This window comes from Colobus angolensis, unplaced genomic scaffold (genome assembly GCF_000951035.1).
Source record: "Colobus angolensis palliatus isolate OR3802 unplaced genomic scaffold, Cang.pa_1.0 Scaffold46, whole genome shotgun sequence".
Lineage (NCBI taxonomy): Eukaryota > Metazoa > Chordata > Mammalia > Primates > Cercopithecidae > Colobus > Colobus angolensis.
Genome location: NW_012118043.1, coordinates 8,769,311 through 8,789,953, shown reverse-complemented (window position 1 = coordinate 8,789,953; position 20,643 = coordinate 8,769,311). Strand labels below are relative to the sequence as shown.

General features: G+C 44.6%; 1 protein-coding gene across 2 annotated transcripts in view; it reads right to left on the bottom strand.

Annotated features, from left to right (window-relative positions):
- Positions 1–7,094: 7,094 nt before the first annotated feature.
- The window catches only part of DZIP1L (DAZ interacting zinc finger protein 1-like), a 61,323-nt gene continuing 47,774 nt past the window's right edge, over positions 7,095–20,643 (bottom strand). Inside the window, exons 12-16 of one of the 2 annotated variants that reach the window (XM_011958151.1) lie at positions 16,709–16,901; positions 13,235–13,451; positions 12,627–12,793; positions 9,714–9,853; positions 7,095–8,081 (exon numbers count right to left, since the gene is read on the bottom strand). In XM_011958151.1, the coding sequence (XP_011813541.1) occupies positions 7,920–8,081; positions 9,714–9,853; positions 12,627–12,793; positions 13,235–13,451; positions 16,709–16,901 (879 nt within the window). In that variant the 3' untranslated portion in view covers positions 7,095–7,919. The remainder of the gene's footprint in view (positions 8,082–9,713; positions 9,854–12,626; positions 12,794–13,234; positions 13,452–16,708; positions 16,902–20,643) is intronic. The other variant, XM_011958152.1, reaches the window with a different exon arrangement.

The following is a 20,643-nucleotide window of genomic DNA, read 5'->3' as shown; positions in this document are numbered from 1 at the left end:
GTTTCCTGATTTCAAAATTTATGGCAAAGCTATAATAATCAAAATACTGTAGTACTAGTATAAAGACAGACATGTAGACCCACGGAGTAGAATAGAGACCCCAGAAATAAACACTCGCATATATGGTCACATGATTTTCAACAAGGGTGTTAAGACCATTCAATGGGAAAAGGACAGTCTCTTCAACACACGGTGTTAGGAACACTTGATATCCATGTGCAGAATAGTGAAGTTTGACCTCCCCACTCCCCACCTTACAACATATACGAAATTTAACTCAAACTGGATCAAAGACCTAAACATAAGACCTAAAGCTATAAAACTCTTGAAAGAAAAGATAGGGGGAAATATTCACGACATTGGATTTGGCAAGGATTTCTTGGAAATGACACCAAAACACAGGCAACAAAAGTAAAAATAGACAAATGTGACTACATAAAAATTGAAAATTCTTGTGCATCAAAACACACAATGAACAGAGTAAAAGGCAACCTATAAAATGGGAGAAAACCATTTGCAAATCATACCCTACAATATATAAAGCTCCTATAACTCAACAACAAAAAAACGCAAATAACCCAATTTTAAAATAAGCAAAAGACTTGGATAAACATCTCTCCAAAGAAGATATACAAATGGCCAACAATCATATAAAAAGATGCTCAACATCACTAATCATTAGGGAAATGCAAATCAAAACTGCAATGAGGTATTATTTCACATCCATTAGGACGGCTAATATTTTTTAAAAAACAGAAAATAACAAGTGTCAGCAAAGGTGGGGAGAAATAGGAACATCTGTGCATTGTCGGTGGGAATATAAAATGGAAAACAGTATACAGGTTCCTGAAAAACAAAAAATAGACTATATGATTACTATATGATCCAGTAATTCCACTCTGGGTATATATCCAAAAAAGTTAAAAATAGGATCTTGGAGAAATATTTGCACAGCTGTGTTTATAGCAGCACTATTCACAATAGTCAAGATGTGGAAGCAACCAAGTGTCAACGGACAAATGGATTTTTTAAAACGAGATATATTCATACAATGGAATAGTATTTAATCTTAAAAAGGAAGGAAATTGTGACACACACTACAACATGAATAAACCTTGATGACATTACGCTAAGTGAAATAAGATAGTCACAAAAAGACAAATACTGTATGATACTACCATATATTGTATTTATAGTAGTCAAAATCATAGAAATAGAAAGTAGAATGGTGGTTGCCTGCAATGGGTTGGGGGAGATAGGGAATTGTTTAATGGGTATAAAGTTTCTGTTGGGGAAGATGAAAAAGTTCTGGAAATTGGTTGCACAACAGTGTTCATATACCCAGCACCACCGAACAATACAGTTAGAGGTGGGTAAGATGGTAAATTTTACGTGTTGTTTTACCACAATTAAAAATAAATTTTTAAAAACAAAACTGTGCAACACCAAAATAGTACCAGAATAGTCAGATTACTGGAATATATAGAAAGTCCAGGAATACACTAACCACGTACAATAATTTACATTTGATGGAGCAGGTATTTTTCAAGTGAAGAAAGGATGAATAGTCAAGTAATGCTGCTGAGATGACTGGCTAATTGTAAAAATAAAATAGATCCCTAACTTACTGTTAACATCCCTCAAAAAATCCAGATATACTAAATATTGAAATTTTTTAAACTTTTTAAACTAGCAAAAGAAAATATAGATGAACATATAGAAGTCTTGGAATGGAGAAAACCTTCCTAATTATGACACCAAGAGCAGAAATTACAAAGTAAAACACTGACTAATTAGACAGCTACAACTTAAAATCTCTTTATAGCAAAGAACTCCATGAACATAGTTAAAAGACAAATGATCGACTAGAAAGGAGAAAAAGTAACATATACAACAAATGATTAATATTTTCAATATATTAAAAACTCTTAAGAGCAATAAGACACAAATTACATAATAAAAATGCAATCTCTAAAATCAAAAGTAAAATAAGGCATTCAGTAGCATTTACACAAAAAAGAACTACAAATGACTTTAAAACACAGTAATTTAATCATAGCATCACACAAGTGATTACTATGATATTGCAAGGAAAAGAAGGGTTGATACATACCTAAAATACATGTTGGGGACTATCATGACCCAATGTATCTTTTATCATTATGCATTACACAAACGATGCTGCTAAGTCCAAAAAGAAAATATTTTATTTTTCATATTATAACCTGCCAACTTTTGTTTAATGCTATATCTATCTCACATATATAGTGATATATAGGGATATATAGACATCCCAAGTAGGATCTACCTTAAGGACAAAAACAACTCCAAAAAAATTAATAATAAATTTTACACTGTTTTCAGTAGTCACACAATAAGCAATAGGGTGGGTATTGTTATTTCTAAGACTATAATTGTGATGTTAACAGCCAGGATTTTTGGTATGGAAGAAAAGCGACATAGATGTTAGATCAACAGGATAAAGTAAAAATTCTGTAGTCAGGAATTTGAATAGGGAATATCAGCATGAACTCACAATATTTTTATTGTATTTCCTATCTCTGTGCACTGAAAGGTCTTAAAAACAAGTAGTAATAGGCACTCCTAGCACCCAGATGTCTACAAATACAATTTCCTTCTAAAAGAAACCAGGATTCCCTCAGATAAATTACTAATTTTAGCTCTGGGACATGAAAGGTATGCAATGAGCCTGGAAGGAAGCTCTCAGACTGCTAAGGTCATATCAAAATCATTCAAGAACCGAATTAAAGAGGCACCCAAAGACAGGAGAATCTCAGCATTAATAAGGATAATAGCTACAAATGATTTAAACAAATCAAATATATTTAAATATATAAGGTTGTATGGCACCTATTAAAGATACTAGGAAGCTCATTCATTATTCTGAAAAAAGAAAGATTCGAGCCTTCAGCTCTTTACCTGTATGAACTGTACCTCAGGGCAACCAGACAGTTTGATGTGGAGGATTTCTCTTTACAGAAGTTTTCCAGCTAGTAAATGTCAAAGGAATAACAGACTTAGACTATCAAACTTTTACAGATCTCTAATTAATAGATAGGGCTGGGCGTGGTGGCTCACGCCTGTAATCCTAGCACGTTGAGGGGTCAACGAGGGCGAATCACAAGGTCAGGAGTTCAAGACCAGCCTGGCCAATATGGTGAAAACCCGTCTCTACTAAAAATACAAAAAATTAGCTGGGCATAGTGGTGGGCACCTGTAATCCCAGCTACTGGGGAGACTGAGGGAGGACAATCACTTGAACTCGGGAGGCAGAGGTTGCAGTGAGCTGAGATCACACCACTGCACTCCAGCCCAGATGACAGTGCAAGACTCTGTCTCAAAAAAAAAAAAAAAAGATGGTAATGATCAATGATCATCAATGTCTATCATCAATGCCATCATCAACATCACAAGAAAGGAAAAAAAGATATTCTGTGTCTCCGGATGGAGATGCACAAAACCACCGATGAAGAGTCCTGCCAAAACACAAAAGAATAGTCAAAGCTGAACCTGATCAAGCATTTAGCTCTAACTACAAATCTACAGATAGTTCAGGAGAAAGAGGAATACATTAAATACCACCACAGTAATCAATCAGCAAAACCCAGACTGTGGGGAATTCCACAAGACGAACAATCTGATTTATTCAGCAACAGTAAAAATAATAAAAATCATGGGGAAGGAAAAGGGAAAGGAAGAGAGGAAAGGAGGGAAGAATGGAAAAGGAATCTACAGATTAAAAAAAGACAAATATGTGTAGTAAAACAGAGGAATTGTGGATACTGAATCGATATTTGACGACATTTAGAAAAAAAGTACTGATTTTTGTTGTAGTGTGATGGTGGTACAGTGGTTATTTTTTAAAAGGAAGTATCTTTCAGAGACACACACAGAAATGTTTGTAGATATAATGACATTATTTGGAATAATATGTAGTATGACACATATATTACTTGGAATAATATGCAGTATGATATTAAAATATACAATATTATTTGGTGAAAGATATGCAGGAAACAAGATTCTCTATGTGTTGATAATGGTTAAAACTGAGTAACAGGAACACCAAGGTCATTACACAATTCTATTTTATATACGCTTGAAATTTTTCATAATAAAAAGATAAAACAGCAAAAAGAAAAGTGAACTACAGGCAACTCATAAAAGAAATAGCAACAACTAATATGAAAAGAAATAAAAAAGAATTTTACTTTAGAAGAAATCTTAAAAATGCAAGTTTCTTAAAAGATGAGGTTTCATTTTTCACGTATCACGTGGCCAAAACTTTGAAAGATTAATGATATCCCTGGTAGCAAAGGAATGCAAAAACTAGCTTTCTTGTATGCTCCAAACACTAGTAGACTAAATTGGCTCCAGTTTTCTGGAAAGCATTTGGCAATATGTAACAAAAGTACATGGGGAAAGGAGCTAGAGTTCCAGGGCCAGGTTGCCAAAGTCAGATTGCAGTCACACCACTCACTGGTGGCAGGACCCAAAGCAAGTTTCTTGGTTACCGTGTACCTCAATTCCTAGCCCATAAAAAGCATGTACTATAATAGTGGCATCCACCTCAAGGACTGCTGCGAGGCTAAGTCATAATATTTGTATCAAACTTGGACCAGTGCCTGGCATATGGAGCTGGCTTTCATTACTATGTTGGCCCAGCAACCTCACTTCTAAGAATTTATTTTAAGGAAATCTTAATCAAGTGCACAAAGACACATATACACATTTTTTAATCACTTCATTATTTATAAAATGCAAAAAGTAGAAATGTCTGGTTAAAAAAAAATTTGTAATCTTTGCCTGGAATACTAGGTGGCCATTAAATATAACTGTCTTATATTTTTATGTACTGACATGTGCACGTGTACCGATATAAAGACATTTGTAATCTGTTTTCCAGGAGGAAAATCAAGCTAGAGAATATAGTTGAACCCTAGGAAGGAGTTTTTTTTTTCACCAGCGCATGTATATCTAGATGTTAACAATAATTGACTAATTGGTGGGCTATATTCTTTTTGATGATCTGTATTTTCTAATTTTTCTGTATCAATCTTATCATTTGTATAATTTTTAAATGATCTGTTACATATGTTCCATAGTTCTGGGAAATCTTGTGCTGGTTAATTTTAGGTTCAATTTGATGAGATTAAGAGGTACGTGGACAGCTGTAAAGCATTATTTCTGAGTAGGTCTGAGAAGGTGCTTCCAGAAGAGATTAGCATTTGAATCAGTAAACTGAGTGAGGAAAATCTGCCCTCACCCATTGTGGGGGGACCATCCAATCTGCTGCGGGCCTGGATAGAAAAGCTCTCTCTCTGGAGTCGGGACACCCAGCTTCTGTCCTTGGATGTCAGAACTCCAGGTTCTCTGGCCTTTGCACCCAAGGACCTGCACCAACAGTCCCAGGTTCTCCGGCTTTCGGATTTAGACTGAGCCACTCTACCAGCTTCCTTCGTTCTCCAGTTTGCAGACAGCCTATGCCATGACTTCTCAGCCTCCGTAATCGCATGAGCTAATTCCCTTAATAGATCCCCTGTCATTTACTAGGGACACTGGCTAATAAATACCCATAAGTATCTATCTATCTATACATCCTACTAGTTCTGTTTCTGTTGAGACCTAATACAACTTACTAAAGAATTTTAAAATATACTCGAAAATGGGGAAGGGTGAACACAGCATAGTAACACTGAAGTAATATGTTAGTCAAACCCTCCCAAGTAGATAGAAAAGTCCTTTGGAAATATATAACGTAATGATGAACGTTCAAGAACAGAGACATTCTCATTGATAGTCATCACCAGTGTGTGCACACACGTACAAAGACATTTACTGTTTGCATTTGCGTTCCCCTGAAAGTGGAGCTAGAAACAAGGACTTGGGTGCAGATTAATTTATCTCAGAGGTGCTCATAAGAGAAAGAAGTGAGAGAGTGAGAAAAATGAAACAGAAAAGAGGAAGGCCAATGAACCATGCATTTAAAATAGTAACTGCATATTAGTGAGAACTAGCACTCAGTCCCACAAGGGACTCTGAGAAACCGTGCAGAATGAAACTCAGAGGTACCCCACAGAAGCACAGGAAGCCTGGAGTAATTGCTCCAGGCTTTTACTCATCAGGCAATTACTCATCAACTCCCATCCCACCAAGATTGTGGGCTGGTCTGGAAGCATTAGCTCTGTAGCTCTCCTGAGCTTCCTCACTGAGCAGCTTCCTTTGTACCACAACACCCCCAGCCTGCCCCTCCCCCAGCCGCCCTACCCCACCACCAGACCCCTTTTGCTTCCTGCAGTGCGTTTCCTCCATCACCTTCCTATGAGAACTTCAAGTCCTCACCAGGTGTCAGGATCACCCAAAGGCCAAAGGAAGTCTGGGTGAGGTGGAGGTGGTAATAGACGAAACAAGATTGACCTTAAGTTGAGTTGATAATATTTGAAGCCCAGTGATGAGCACATGGGTTCATCACACTCTTCCCTTTACTCATATATGTGTTTGAAACTTTCCATAGCAAAAAGTTAAAAATAGATCTTTGCTGTGTCAGGGATGGAGGTTATTTGCTAGGTCTCCCTTTCAGGAAAAAAAAAAAAAAAATTGCCATTCAACCAGGAGAAATGAAATTGACTGACAGGTTCACTCCAAGGTTCACTCCAGCTTTCAAGTCGAGGTCTCATTCAGTCCAGGCCACCCCAGCCAATGGCCAAGTGCGGGGCAGGCATGAGGGCCTGGACGTTTCTGAACAATGGGGACTCCCAAGTGGGCGGTTCTTGCTCAGGAGCTCCCCACTTGGTCAGTGGAGATCTTGTCAACCCCACATCGATGCCCTGAGTTCTCCTGGCTCCTCCAGCTTCCTTCTCTCTGTTCACAGTGGTCAGGTGTGCACTGCACTCTGCGGCCTTTCCCCACCGGATCCTGCCTCCACCTCCTTTTCTTTCCCAAGTGCGGCTCCTCAATGACTCCACCTTGGCAACTGTGTCCCAAAAGACCTAAACTGACACAATTAAGATGCAGCTGCTTCCTTCCCTCCCAACCCCTTGAAAGCTCCAAAAATAATGAAATACATACCAGAGTTAAAAACATCATACTATATTTAAATGTTTGCATATAATATATCAACGTTTTTCACACTAAAAATATACAACGGCTATGTATAAAACCTGATTTTGGAAATAATATCAAAAAATACACGTGTGGTCCCTTGGGGATACAAGGTCCAGCCAAGTGGCCCTCTTCTCTTCCCATCCATGAGTAGGCCTGCCACATATCACAACCCTAGGAAACTCTCCAGGATCACTCAGGCTGGGCTGGATGGCCTTTCATATGCTCCCCATAACACCCTGTTCTCTGCCACTAGATTATTACCCTGTGCTGGCACTGGCTGCAGACATTCTGCCCCAGCCTCTGCCTGTACCCTAACTCAGTAGTGAGAGGCTAGAGAGCCTGGCGCAGAGTAGGCAGGCACTCAGTAAATAATTTTAGATCAGTCACAGAATGACTGACTGAGGCATATGTCCCCAAAAGGACCCCAGATAGGACCCATCTCCACAGTGTTCCTGCAGTTTTATAAAAGGCTTGGGAAAACAGTGCTAGTGACTCTTTTCAGTCTCGGGGGGACATGGAGGTAGAGGAAGAAAACTACCTGGAGGTTCTGTTTTAACCCTTTCTCAAGCCTTGGGACCAGGGGCTCCTAATCAGGCACCTGTGGCGCTCTACAGCAGAGCCCCTCACAGGTCAGGAGGGATGAGATCATATCCGTTCCCTGCACTGCTTTTCTCCAAGAAGATGACCTCTTGGTTGTTTGTGAAGACAAGAGGCCCAGCAGCCTCTTCTGTTGGAGTAGACCTGAGCTGGCCCCAGCCAGGCTAACCCTCTGGCCAGCCACCCTCTGGGGTGAATCACCAGGCAGGAACCCTGGGCTGGCTGGAGCTCTGCGGACCAGTGCTAAACTTCTCTGGGAGCTTTGAGCGAGACAAGGGCTTGGGTTTCTCTCTCTGGTCCAGGTCCAGAGGAAGATCTTCCAAGGAGGAGATTTCCAAGTCACTCTCATCTTCAGAAAGCTGCAGGGGGTAAAGGGGAGAAGAAAATACATTTTGATAAGGGAGGAGGGTGGCTGAGAGCTAAGCACATCGCAGTATGGGAATGCAGAACGGAAATGGGGACAAATGCACACTGGGAAGAAAGCCACAGGGAGACGCTACTCCTCCTGCCTTCTCAAGTCTTCCTGCCTTTGAGAACCTGCTTTAGTGACCTGGGATCACGGTGATTTCAAATACCCCTGAAATTCTACTAACCAAACCCAGGCAAGCGCCTTGGAAAGGCCTATGTGCAGAGCAGGTTGCTTTTGTTTTCACTTCAACTTTGTGCAGATTTTTAACTCCCTCTTTGACAGAGTCAGAAGTCCAGAAACTCCACCGTTCCAAGTTCTCGAGCTGAATGCACTGTGGGCTAATGACCCACCTCCTCCCAGACGGGTTCCCTCGGGCCTGGTAAACATCCTGACTGAAGGAGCATGAGAGGAGCTTGGGAGTCCTTCAGCCTGGAAGGGTCTGCGCTGCAGCCAGCAGGACAGCTCAGAGTCGGCCAAGGGACCAGGCCACCCCCTGACCACAGCCACCTGCGTAGCAGCCCAGGCCTTCCCCTCTGGAGTCCTCAGTGCCCCTGCTGGCCACCTGGGCTTTGATACAAGCCATCCTATGCATTTTCTCCAGGAATGTAAGGCGACCAATCAGAATGCATGCAGGGTGCAGGGCAGCAAGCATGCTCTGAACAGCGCCTCAATCTGTTTGGGGCTGTTGGTGTTCTTTCACAATTTGGAGAAAGGAACAAGTTTTTTCTTCTCAATCATTTGGATGCATTACTCACAAACATACATGAGCTGTGTGATAAACCAAACACACCACGGTAAAGAGCGGGGAGTGCTATCAAAAACCAAAGAATGGTTGCCCACCACTACCAAATTTTAGAGCAATAGCACTGATTACCCCAGGATGCACCTTTTTGATTGAGAAAGGTGAGAAAGGAGTGTGAAGTAAAGGGAGCTCTAAAGTTTTCTGCTTGAAAAATAACAGCAGTGTGCAAGTTGTTCCCTGACGGAGGAGACAGGGGCAGTGAGGAGGGTCTGGTGATGCCAGGGAAGCTCAACGTCTGAGCTCTAAGTCTGAAAATCTGATGGTGGCTACAGTCTGAGGCAAAGCTCAGGTTTCTAAAACAGAGGTATCTAAATATTCCCGTCTTGTGCTGTTACTGACTCTGATGTGCTATGCGAGGCCACTCCAGTGCCACCCTTGGGGGAGTCCACTCCACACACATATTGTCTTAGGGTCCGTGGCAGAGGGACTGGGGAGGAGCCCACTGTAGGATGAGACCGGACTGGAAGAGCAGTTGCTGCAGGAAGCCAGGCACAGAGTCAGCTCCGAGGCTCTCTGAGAGGCAGGAGATGGAAGAATCGAAACTTACTGAGCATTGCTGGTATAATGAACCAAAAGGCTTTTTAATGTTAACTTGGACACAAGTATTCCAAACTGGCCACCTCTCCATGTGCACAGGGCAGAGGGAGGACACCTGCGATGTCCCACTAGGGCAAAGGATGACACTTGCTGGACCCTCCCCAACCTTCACCCCAGGCCACCCAAACTCAGAGCTGGTTCTGTCGGAATTGCAGGGTGAACTCTAAGCATCCTACATCCTACCTGAGGCTTCCTTCCCGGTGTGGCAGCCCTCTGTGGCCCAGCATTGGGCATAAAAAACAGACCGACCCCTCCAGCAGGCTTCTTTGCTGGAGCTTCTAGCTGCTTCTCCAGGTTTTTGACCATCGACTGCACCAGTGTTCCTGGAAGGGGAAAAAGTGGCTGTGTCAATGGCAGAAGCCTAGAAAATGAGCATTTCAGTTTTATGGGTCATGTCCAGGCTCCAGTGTGGATAGAGGGAATGAGCAGAAGGGCCAGGAGGAAGAAGGCTGGGCAACCACAAAAAAGGAGACAGAGAAGGCCAGGCCAATGGGTGCCCAGTGAACAGAGGCTTGGCATATTCTGAAAATGTGACTGTGCAAACTTAATGACATGGCTAGTGACAGAGACTTAGGAAGTTGTGCTTCCCTCTAATGAGAGGCTGAGGCAGGACCTCTGCTCAGTGTGGGGAATGAACTGTATCACTAGCATGCACTTAATTCCTCAACATCTTCACACAGAGACAAGAAGAAATATCATAAAGATTAGTACAGGAGGACTGCAGGCAAGAATGACTTTCTGCAAAGTCCACGCAGGAAGCAGGAGCTAAGCAGTGACAGAGATCATCAACAGATCCCTGGTGCCTGGCACACCAAGGTGATGTATGAACCTCAGGAATGACCAAGAAGCAGGAAGCTAACTACAGCCTTCTATGATTCAAACGAAATCAAGGTCTGAGCCGACTTTTGGAGCTACAACAGCCCTTGGCTCACTGATTCATTCACAAGAAATGTTTGTTAAGGGCCTATGATGTAGCAGGCACTGTTTCCTCACCCTCTCATTAATCACCTTGTCCAAATATCTCATTTTAAAACAAAGGAGCAGAAACCACCTGCACAAGGACAACCAGGTAGCAAGTGGCAGAGCCAGGGCTTTCTCTGAAGATTCCTAACTCCCAGTCCCAAGACCTTGCCACCCTATTGCCCTTGCCTGGCAGGGCATCAGTACTTCTCCAGAGATCTGTTTCTGGTGAATTCTGATGGACTGGCAGGCTTGGCTTATGCTGTAAACATGGCCAAGTGCTGCAGAGTCTATTAGGAGCAAGAACTTTGCAGACTGCAAGCCTAGCCTGACATCGCAGAGTTTCTACTTACTGACCTTGGCAAGACAAAACTCTAAATTCCATATTCTTTATTCTTTAACTCAGTCTTGGCTAGAAAATACAACTGAAGCCAGAAGCTGCAGGCCTCAGTTGGCAGTTTTATAGGAAAATCTTGAAAGAATGGGAGTAGACAGTTGTTTTGAAAAGAAGGATGCTCAACTAGTCATTGCAACCTGTTAGACAGAAAATAATACATTTAATGAATATTTTCATTCCAGTTACCATGACAGTTAGCTCAGGTCTCTACAATGCCATTTCCATCAACAAGCTGAATTTCTAAGTTTCTTGGCTGAAAAGGACAAAGAGCTTTCCTGTATGACAAAACAGGCTGCGTGGCCCAAAGGCAGCCTGCTATAAAGGTTGACTGTCTGTGGCTGCCTCCTCTGTCTCAAGTTTTGCTGGGAAGCCACATTTTTCACAATTGAGTTGTTGCAAAAAGTTATGTTTGTTACAGTCTATGTGTTATGGAAAACTATATTTGTCAAAATGTTCATGGTAGGAAACTGTTTTCCCTTCAAGTTGTAACTGAGGTTTGCCCTGGAGGCTACTTTGACCACTGTGGCATTTAACTCTATGATCATCAACTCTTGATCGGTGCTAATGAACTCAAACAGCATAAAAGACTATGGGGATATTCTTAACATTGGGAACACAGCTAAAGGCAGCTCTTTCTGGGGGAAAAAAATAGTTTACAATTAAATAAATAAACAGTGACTCTAACACATTAACTTCAAAAATATCACACACAATCTCAACTTGCCATGACATCGTTCTGTGGTCTTGGGCCAGTCATAATGTCTATGAGGCTTAGTTTCAACTTCTGTCACGATGTGTGGCTCAGCCTTCCCTCATCAGTGCTGTGAGAAGTAAATGAGGAGACTCGTGCGAAGAGATCCACACAGAGCTGAGCACTCGGTGAGCACCCAGAAACACCAACACAGAGGGGAGAGCCTTCTCTCTCACGCCTCGAGCTTGCACAGAAGGAGGGAGCTTCTGCTCTACTCACCGGGATGGACAAGGATAGGAGAAACACCCTCCCAGTTTCTTCCCCACCTCCTACCCTCTCCTCACAGAAGCAGTCAAGCAGAGGTGGGCCTGCAACACACCCCGGGCCACAGCACACTGGAAGGAGGGCCGCTGATCCAGAAAACAGTGCCAGCTCTTTCTCTCGGAGCCTCCCCGCCCCTATGGCTGGGTTTGGAGCCGGGCTGGAGTGCACCCTACAGCTGCCTGTTAAAGGTCTTGCACATTCAGGGTCTGCTTTGCAAACCCAGCCCTGTGCACAAGTAAGATCAGGATCTGGATTCAGGGAGGCTGGAGGGGTCCCCACTTTGGCCTCAAGTGCTGGTTGTTCCTCTAATCCAGCCCTAACAGGAAGCCAATGCCTCAGGCATTCCTGGGCCCTGTCACCACTATTGAGCGAGGCTTTGATCACCTGTGGCTGGCCACTGTGTTTACTCTCTACTGGGAAGAACATGGAGGAGAAAAGAGATGAGTGGCTCCCTTCCACCTCCCACAGTCAACAATTTAATGACAAAACAAGGGGTAAAATAAACCTTGCTCAAACTCTAGCTTTCTCCTGATATCTCTGTTATCCCAGAAAAAAAGAATTTGAGGCGAAGGAGGACCATCCTCTCCAAGCCAAATAGAGAAAGAGATGTCAAATCAGAAAGCCTAAAGGAAGCTGAAGGGTGTTTCTGGAGCCTCGAGAAATCCGGGCTGGAGAAGGGTTTCACCCGTGGTCCCAGCCCACTCACCCGAAGGTGCCAGCTCACCTGAGCCCTGGCCAGGGGGCTGGGCATTCTCTGAGGTCTCAGTGTCAGACCAGTCCCAGTCATCCTCGGGCCGAGGCACCATCCTGGAAGGAACTTTCGGAGGCTGTAGAGACACACGCTGCACACGGTCTCCCTCTGAGTCCCCTTCAGAACTGAACGGGGGCGTGCTGCCATGAGAAGAAATGAGGGATGCATGGGCCAGAAAGAAAACTTCGAAAGCCAAACCTCACCATGCTGCAAGCTGGCTTGGTTTGCTCAGGGCAGCCCTGCTCCCTCCCTCAGGCCCAGAAGATAGCTAGGAGACCCGTGGAGTGCAGCAGCCACACCAGCTTCTCCCTTAGTAGAGCCCTGCCTGTCTGAGGATCTGCCCCTCCGGAGTGGGAACGGGCTTGGGGGAGGAGATGGGTAAGGGGAGGGGGGTTTGTCTTGGCTGGGAGCACAGGTTCTCAAGTCCAGAGCCCAGACTGGACCCCACCTGAGGCACCTTCTATTCACATGTATCTGCCGCCCACCTATCTGCAGAAGCCCGGAGGAAGCCCAGAAGAGGGCTGCCTGAAGCCAGGAGCCACCACTGCAGGTGGGGTGAGAGGGCAGAGTCTGGGGCTCACCTCATCCCAGGCCCCGAGGAAGGAGGGGTGCTGGAGGGTCCATGCACTCTGGGGCGTGGAGCGGGGGTGGACACCTGGGTCAGGCCGGAGCCATGGCTGCCATGGCTCTGACGAGTTGGTGGGGGCGGCTCTGCCGGCGTGGATGGCAAGGCCACCTGCAGGGTCCTGGTCTTTGGCTGGACCTCTCTGGTGACCAGTGGGCTCTGCTGGCTTTTGACTGGAAACACAGAAAGGAATGACTTTTGGAGTACACCCATGCTGGGTCTCAAGCCTAAGAGGAGGGAGAAAGCGGCTCCAACACCCTGGAAATGGACAATCACTCCCTCTCTGTGCTGTAATAACCACAGCAGATTTCACGATTGCTGCCAAATCAGGTGTTCTGCTGCTGGCCAGATTCGAGGCTGGGACCACAGTTCCACAGTTTCCTCAGAGACCAGGAGAGCAGCTGGGTGCTCCAGGGTCGTGTTGTCATTATAGAAGACCAGCAGGGGTCCGCCGGCCTGAAGAGGGACTCAGCAGTCCTAGATGGACTTCACCAAGGCCGCTACCCTCTCCCCCACCCACGCTACAGCTGCCGCAGTGCAGGCAGCCCTGCAGGAAGACCATGCTGCCACCAGAGGTCGCCGCAGGACTGCATGAACCATCAAGATCCACTCAAACCTCCTCCCAAATGCAACCTGGTGCAAGGCACTACCAAGGCAGGCAATTGGACACAGCCCCTCTGTTTTCCAAATCGCATCAAGACCTATAGCTGAGAAGAGGGGTCCCGAATCAGCAAATTTTTATGGAAAGAGAGCGAGTGCATCACAGGGAGTCAGACATGTGTGAATTGAGTCACAATGTAAAATGAGTTTCTTACAGTAATTCAAGATCAAAAACTGTTTGAAATACAGTTGACCTTTGAACAACATGGGTTTGAACAGCCACGGGTTCGCTTGTACATGGATTTTCTACTGACTCTGCCACATGAGACAGCAAGAGCAACCCCTCCTCTTCCTCCTCCTCCTTAGCCTACTCAACACGAAGATGACAAGGATAAAGTCCTTTATGATGATCCACTTCCCCTTAACGAATAGTAAACATATTTGCTCTTCGTTGTGATTTTCTTAATAACATGTTCTTTTCTCGAGCTTTCTTTATTGTAATAATACAGCATATAATTCATATAACATGCAAAATATGTGTTAACAGTCCATGTTGTCGGTAAGACTTCTGGTCAACAGCAGGCTATGAGTAGTTAAGTTTTGGGGCAGTCAGAAGTTACACGCAAATTTTCAACTGCATGGGGGGGTGGCACCCCTGACCCCTGCGTTGTTCGAGGGCCAGCTGCGCACTGCTCTCAGTCAATGCGTCTACTCAGAAGTGGAGCTTCCAGGAAAGAGTGAACTGAAGAGAAGGGGAAGACAAAGACAAGCTTGCTGGGGGAAAATAACAATAGCTTCCCATGACTGTGCACCAGATACCAAGAAAAGCACTTTACCTACAACCACTTGGCCCCCGAGCATCTTCAGAGGCTATCCTTTTCCCTACAGAGGCTTGCCCTCAGCTCCACGGAAGAAAGTGGTGAATACAAACCCAGGTTGTCTGTCTGCCTCAATCTTGGGCCCTCACTGCTACCTCCCACAGCCTTGCCCCAGACAAGAGAAGAGGCAGGGTCTGAGCAGAAATGGGAGGTGAGCATTAAGACAGCACTTGCAGGACCCAGGCAAAGAATAAAGGTGCAGAGCTGGAAGGAAAGGTCTACAAAATGCCACAAAAACACAGCGCTCATCTCACACCTCAGTAACATCTCCAGAGAAGGCAGAATCTCAGGGCCAGGGAAAGGGAAAGGCAGTGAAGGGGGCTCTCCCTCCTGGCTTTTTTACTACAGGAACAAAAGTGTGTGGGAGTGGGTGGGGCGTAGTACCTAGAAGGAACAAGATACCTTTGCTTTCTCTTGGAAGCCAGCATTCTGAGGGTTTTTCCATTAATCCTCCCCAAGTCCCTGTCCCCTCCCTCCTCTGAGCTCCCACCACCCCTGTGCTTGGCTCCATCATGTCACCTGGTCCTGGCTGGTTTCCCAAGTGAGGTGGCAGACCCTGGCACAGAGTCAACCTCAGCAAGTACTGAACTAAATGAATGAGTGGGCAAATGAATGAATGAGCATCTGACTGAATGAGCAAAAGGATGTACATTTAAATTGGAGCATGAAAAGCAGATTGGCAACCAGGACAAATACCCTTCTGTCTGAGATTTCTGTGCAAGACTAAAAACCATCCTTTCCTTAGAGATTTTAAGACCAGAAGTTTAAACTAAATATTATAGTTTCCCAGGTCAACTCATTTTTTACCATATTTTCATGCCAAAATGACAATGCTTTTAAATACAAAATACCTGCTTTATACTTGTCCAAGTAATAATTTCCATGAGCTCACAGGATTGCTATGTTAGTGTTATTTTCTCCTAATTCACATGAGGAAAAATAAAAATAAGTTATCAAATGATTGGTCGATGTAGCAACTAAAATCATCTCTCATATCTTCAGAGATACCTGGGCCAAACTCTGCAAAATTTTTTTGCATGAAGAGCTCAGGTTGGTTCTTCCTGGACACAGGAGATACAGAACTAGCCTCCTTCTGGCCGCACGTGTCCCTGACTGAGAAGAGCCCCCTGCATAAGCAGACCAGACCCACTGAAGTCCTCCCCAGAGCCTCCAATCACAGTAGCCCAGGGCCTCTGGGAACCTTCTAGAAACAGGGGGCTCTCAAACCTGAGAACACAAATACCCTTGCTCCATAAGAACAGACTCAAGGGTCCTGGTCCACAGAATTTAGTGTTCCACCAGAACCACAGGGCCTTCTTTTGTCATGACACCCCGAGCATGGACAAATGGTAAAGTAGCAGCTATCACCTGGCCCAAGGAACCAACTCTGAGCTCTGAGAATTCATCCGTGTGCAGAACTGGCCCAGCCTCTCATGCCCTCCCATAGCCAGAGCAGGGGCTATCTGAGCTCTGCAGAAGTTTACATTTGATTGATATTTGCCTCTACCTGCAGCTCCAATGTTCCCAGGCCTCTGCCTGCCTCCCCAGGCTGGCACACCTGGTGTGTAGAGCCAGAAACTGAATAGGCTGCTCTCTGTTGAAGAGACACTCAACTGTGGTCGCAGCAAGCCAAGCAGTACAGAAAGAAGGTGCTAAGGGAGGCAGCATGTCTGCACAGGGACAGTTCAGGCTGACAACAGGCTCCAGCTCTGGCTCTCCTCCAACTTTCCTGGGTGACCCTAGACAAATGCCCCCACTCCCACCCCAGATCCTATTTCCTCAACAGAGAACTTCTGGACTCAGTCACCTGTGAGAACCCTACCAGCTCAGTCCTTCAGAGAAGTGCCCCTAACGGGGGACACAGACTATACCCGCCTCATGTGCAAACAAGTCTTGGCAAGAATGGGACCCTTCCAGGTCACAGCCCTGAGTGAGCCCTCTCCCCAGTGTACCTGAAGGCTGCCCATCTGGCTGGGACACCACAGCGCCATTCTCCTGTCTCTCCTTCACTCTGCTGGTGACTTCCTTGACAAGCTTTCCCCTCAGACTCAGAAATTCAGAAAACTTCCGGGCCTTCTGCTCCCGCTGGACTCTCAGCAGGGATTCCAGGTGTCTGAGAGTCTGAATGGAGATTCCCTTTGCATCCTAGAGGAGACAGGAGTTCACCTTTACAGACAGAGGCTACCCTTCTTCTCCTTCCCCTAAGCCTCTCACACCTGCTGCTGCTGGCCTGGGAGTCTGTGATCAGTGCCTACTGCTTTTCTTGCAGGAGTAGGGGGCATGAAGTGAGGATCAGAGAAGGGTAAGCAGCGGCTTCAAAGTTGCTGAAAGTGCAGTGGTTTGGGGTTTGAGAGCACCATCAAAATGTGCACAGCAGGATAATGCAAAGGACTGCATCACAATTCTAACCACATCATAGCATAAGGGACTTCGTTGGAAATGCTTTTCTACATCTGACTGAATCCTAGGATAAGAGACCGTGGCTTGCTCATTTTTGTACCCCCAATTACCATTATTATGCCAAACACGCTGTCCATGGCTAACAACGTTTAAAAAACTAAACTGCTGTAAACACAATTCAGGTACCCTTTCAAGACCTACTGGAAGTTACTCAAGCTTTTGACATCCACCCAGAGCCCATGGGAGGGTCTAGGGAGGCATCTGAATCCAAGATGAGGATTCATGCAAGGTTAGAAAGGAACGTCTTAATCAAGTCTAAATATAGGGCCAAAGTTATAGTAGTCAGTAGTTGAAAACAATCAAAGCAGCAAGCATTCTTCCTAAAATAACCCTAGTTGTCTATTTTATTTTTTTCTTTTCTTTTTTTTTTTTTGAGACAAAGTCTCGCTCTGTCACCCAGACTGGAGTGCAGTGGCGCGATCTCGGCTCACTGCAAGCTCCACCTCCCAGGTTTACCCCATTCTACTGCCTCAGCCTCCCGAGTAGCTGGGACTACAGGCGCCACCACCACGCCCGGCTAGTTTTTTTTTTTTTTTGTATTTTAGTAGAGACGGGGTTTCACTGTGTTAGCCAGGATGATCTCGATCTCCTGACCTCGTGATCCGCCCGTCTCGGCCTCCCAAAGTGCTGGGATTACAGGCGTGAACCACTGCGCCCGGCCTATTTTATTTTTTTCTAACTTACTCTACACAAATAGTATTTCCAATAGTGTAGTGCTTGGCTAATTTAATAACCGGTGTGTTTTTATTTAATAATAGATTTCATTGGTGCTTCTAACAATAACATACATGTCCTGGTTAAGCACAATGGCATTCAAATACTAGTTGGAGAGAGAATCCATAGACCCTTTAAAGGAACTGGATCACTGCTGCAGACTCCCTGAGATGCCGAAGACCTGTGAGTCTGCTGGCTTTCTCAATAGGGAGGCTCATGATCTGGGGCAAGTTCCCAGCCCTGGTTACCGGCTGCCTGGAAATAGACTCGGTCCTGTTGGTGGGGCACAGTGTGAGTGAGACCGGACTTTAGGACTGCAGGCTGCATGGAAGCGGGCTGAGGCCTGTGACTGCCGACTTTCCCCCACTTCCCTGGCGACCTGTATGACTCAGCAGAGGCAGCCATAACCACCCTGGGAATATAACTCCACTGGACTGGGAACCACACCCTCATCCCCCACAGCAGCTGCAGCAAGCACCACCCAAGGAGAGGCTGAGCTCAGACATGTCTATTTCTGGCCGCACCTGGTGGTCTTCCTCTACCCGCCCTGGTAGCTGAAGACAAAGGTCATAATCTCTTAGGAGCTATATGGCCATGCGTACCACCTGAGAAACCTGAATACTTAAACAGGTGTCCCTAGGGCAAGTAGGCAAGTGTGCATCCCCCCTATAGGACCACAGCTTGAAAGCACCACCTCCTAGCTGGAGGCCAACTAACACAAAACCAGTGCACTAAACAAAAACTAAACAAAAAAAGAAAAACACGAAGACCCTCAAGAGTCCACTTCACTCCCCTACTACCTCCACCACAGCAGGCGCTGAAATAATATCCACGGCTGCAAGACCTGAAGATGGATCACATCACAGGACTCTTTGCAGACACTCCCCAGTACCAGCCTGTAACTCTACTGGGTGGCTAGACCCAGAAGATCAAAAACAATCGCTAGAGTTCAGCTCTCAGGAAGCCCCATTCCTAGGGGAAGGGGGAGAACACCTCATCAAGGGAGCACCCCATGGGACAGAAGAATCTGAACAGCAGCCCTTGAATCCCAGATCTTCCCTCTGACATAGTCTACCCAAATGAGAAGGAACCAGAAAAACAATTCTGGTAACATGACAACACAAGGTTCTTTAACACCCCCAAAAATCATACCAGCTCACTAGCAATGGATCCAAACGAACACAAATCTCTGAATTGCCAGAAAAAGAATTCAGAAGGTCGATTGTTAAGCTAACCAAGGAGGCACCAAAGAAAGGTGAAGCCCACCTTAAAGAAATCAAAAATATGATACAAGACATGAAAGGAAAATTTTTTAGTGAAATAGATAGCATACATAAAAAGCTATCACAACTTCTGGAAATCAAAAACACACTTAGAGAAAAGCAAAATACACTGAAAAGTCTCAGCAATAGAATCAAACAAGCAGAAGAAAGAACTTCAGAGCTCAAAGACAAGGCTTTCGAATTAACACAATCCATCAAACACAAAAAAGAATTTTAAAAAAATGAACAAAGTCTCCAAGAACTTTGGGACTGTGTTAAACATCCAAAACTAAGAATAATTGTTATTCCCAAGGAAGAAGAGAAATCTAAAAGCTTGAAAATTGAAATCATCTTTGAGGGAATAATCGAGGAAAACTTTCCCAGCCTTGCTAGAGACCTAGGCATCCAAAATACAAGAAGCTCAAAGAACATTTGAGAAATTCATCACAAAAAGATCATCACCTAAGCACACAGTCAACAGGTTATCTAAAGTCAAGATGCAGGAAAGAATCCTAAGAGCTGTGAGGCAAAAGCACCAGGTAACCTATAAAGGAAAACCTATCAGACTAACAGCAGATTTCTCAGCAGAAACCCTACAAGCTAGAAGGAATTGGGGTCCTATTCTTTAGCCTCCTTAAACAAAACAATTATCAGTCAAGAATTTTGTATCCAGTGAAACTAAGCTTCATAAATGAAAGAAAGACAGTGTTTTCCAGACAAACAAATGCTGAGAGAATCTGCCACTACCAAGCCAGCACTACAAGAACTGCTAAAAAGGAGCTCTAAATCTTGAAACAAGTCCTTGAAATCTACCAAAAGAGAACCTCCTTAAAGCATAAATCTCACAGGACCTATACAACAGTAACACAATAAAAAGGCAAGGTATTCAGGCAACAAATAGCACAGTGAATAGAATAGTACCTCACATCTCAATACTAACATTGAATGTAAACGGCCTAAATACTCCACTTAAAAGATACAGAATGGCAGAATGGATACGAATTCACCAACCAAGTTTCTGCTGTCTTCAGAAGACTCACCTAAACTCTCATTGGGACTCACATAAACTTAAGGTAAAGGGGCGGAAAAAAAATTCCATGCAAATGGATACCGAAAGCGAGCAGGAGTAGCTATTCTTATAGCAGACAAAACAAACTTTAAAGCAACAGCAGTTAAAAAAAAACAGGGACGTTATATAATGATAAAAGGACTAGTCCAACAGGAAAATATCACAATTCTAAATATACATGCACCTAACACTGGAGCTTCCAAATTTACAATACAATTACTACAAGACCTAAGAAATGAGATCGACAGCAACACAATGATAGTGGGGGATTTTAAGACTGCACTTGAGGCTGAGACGGGCGGATCACGAGGTCAGGAGATCGAGACCATCCTGGCTAACACGGTGAAACCCCGTCTCTACTAAAAAATACAAAAAGCTAGCC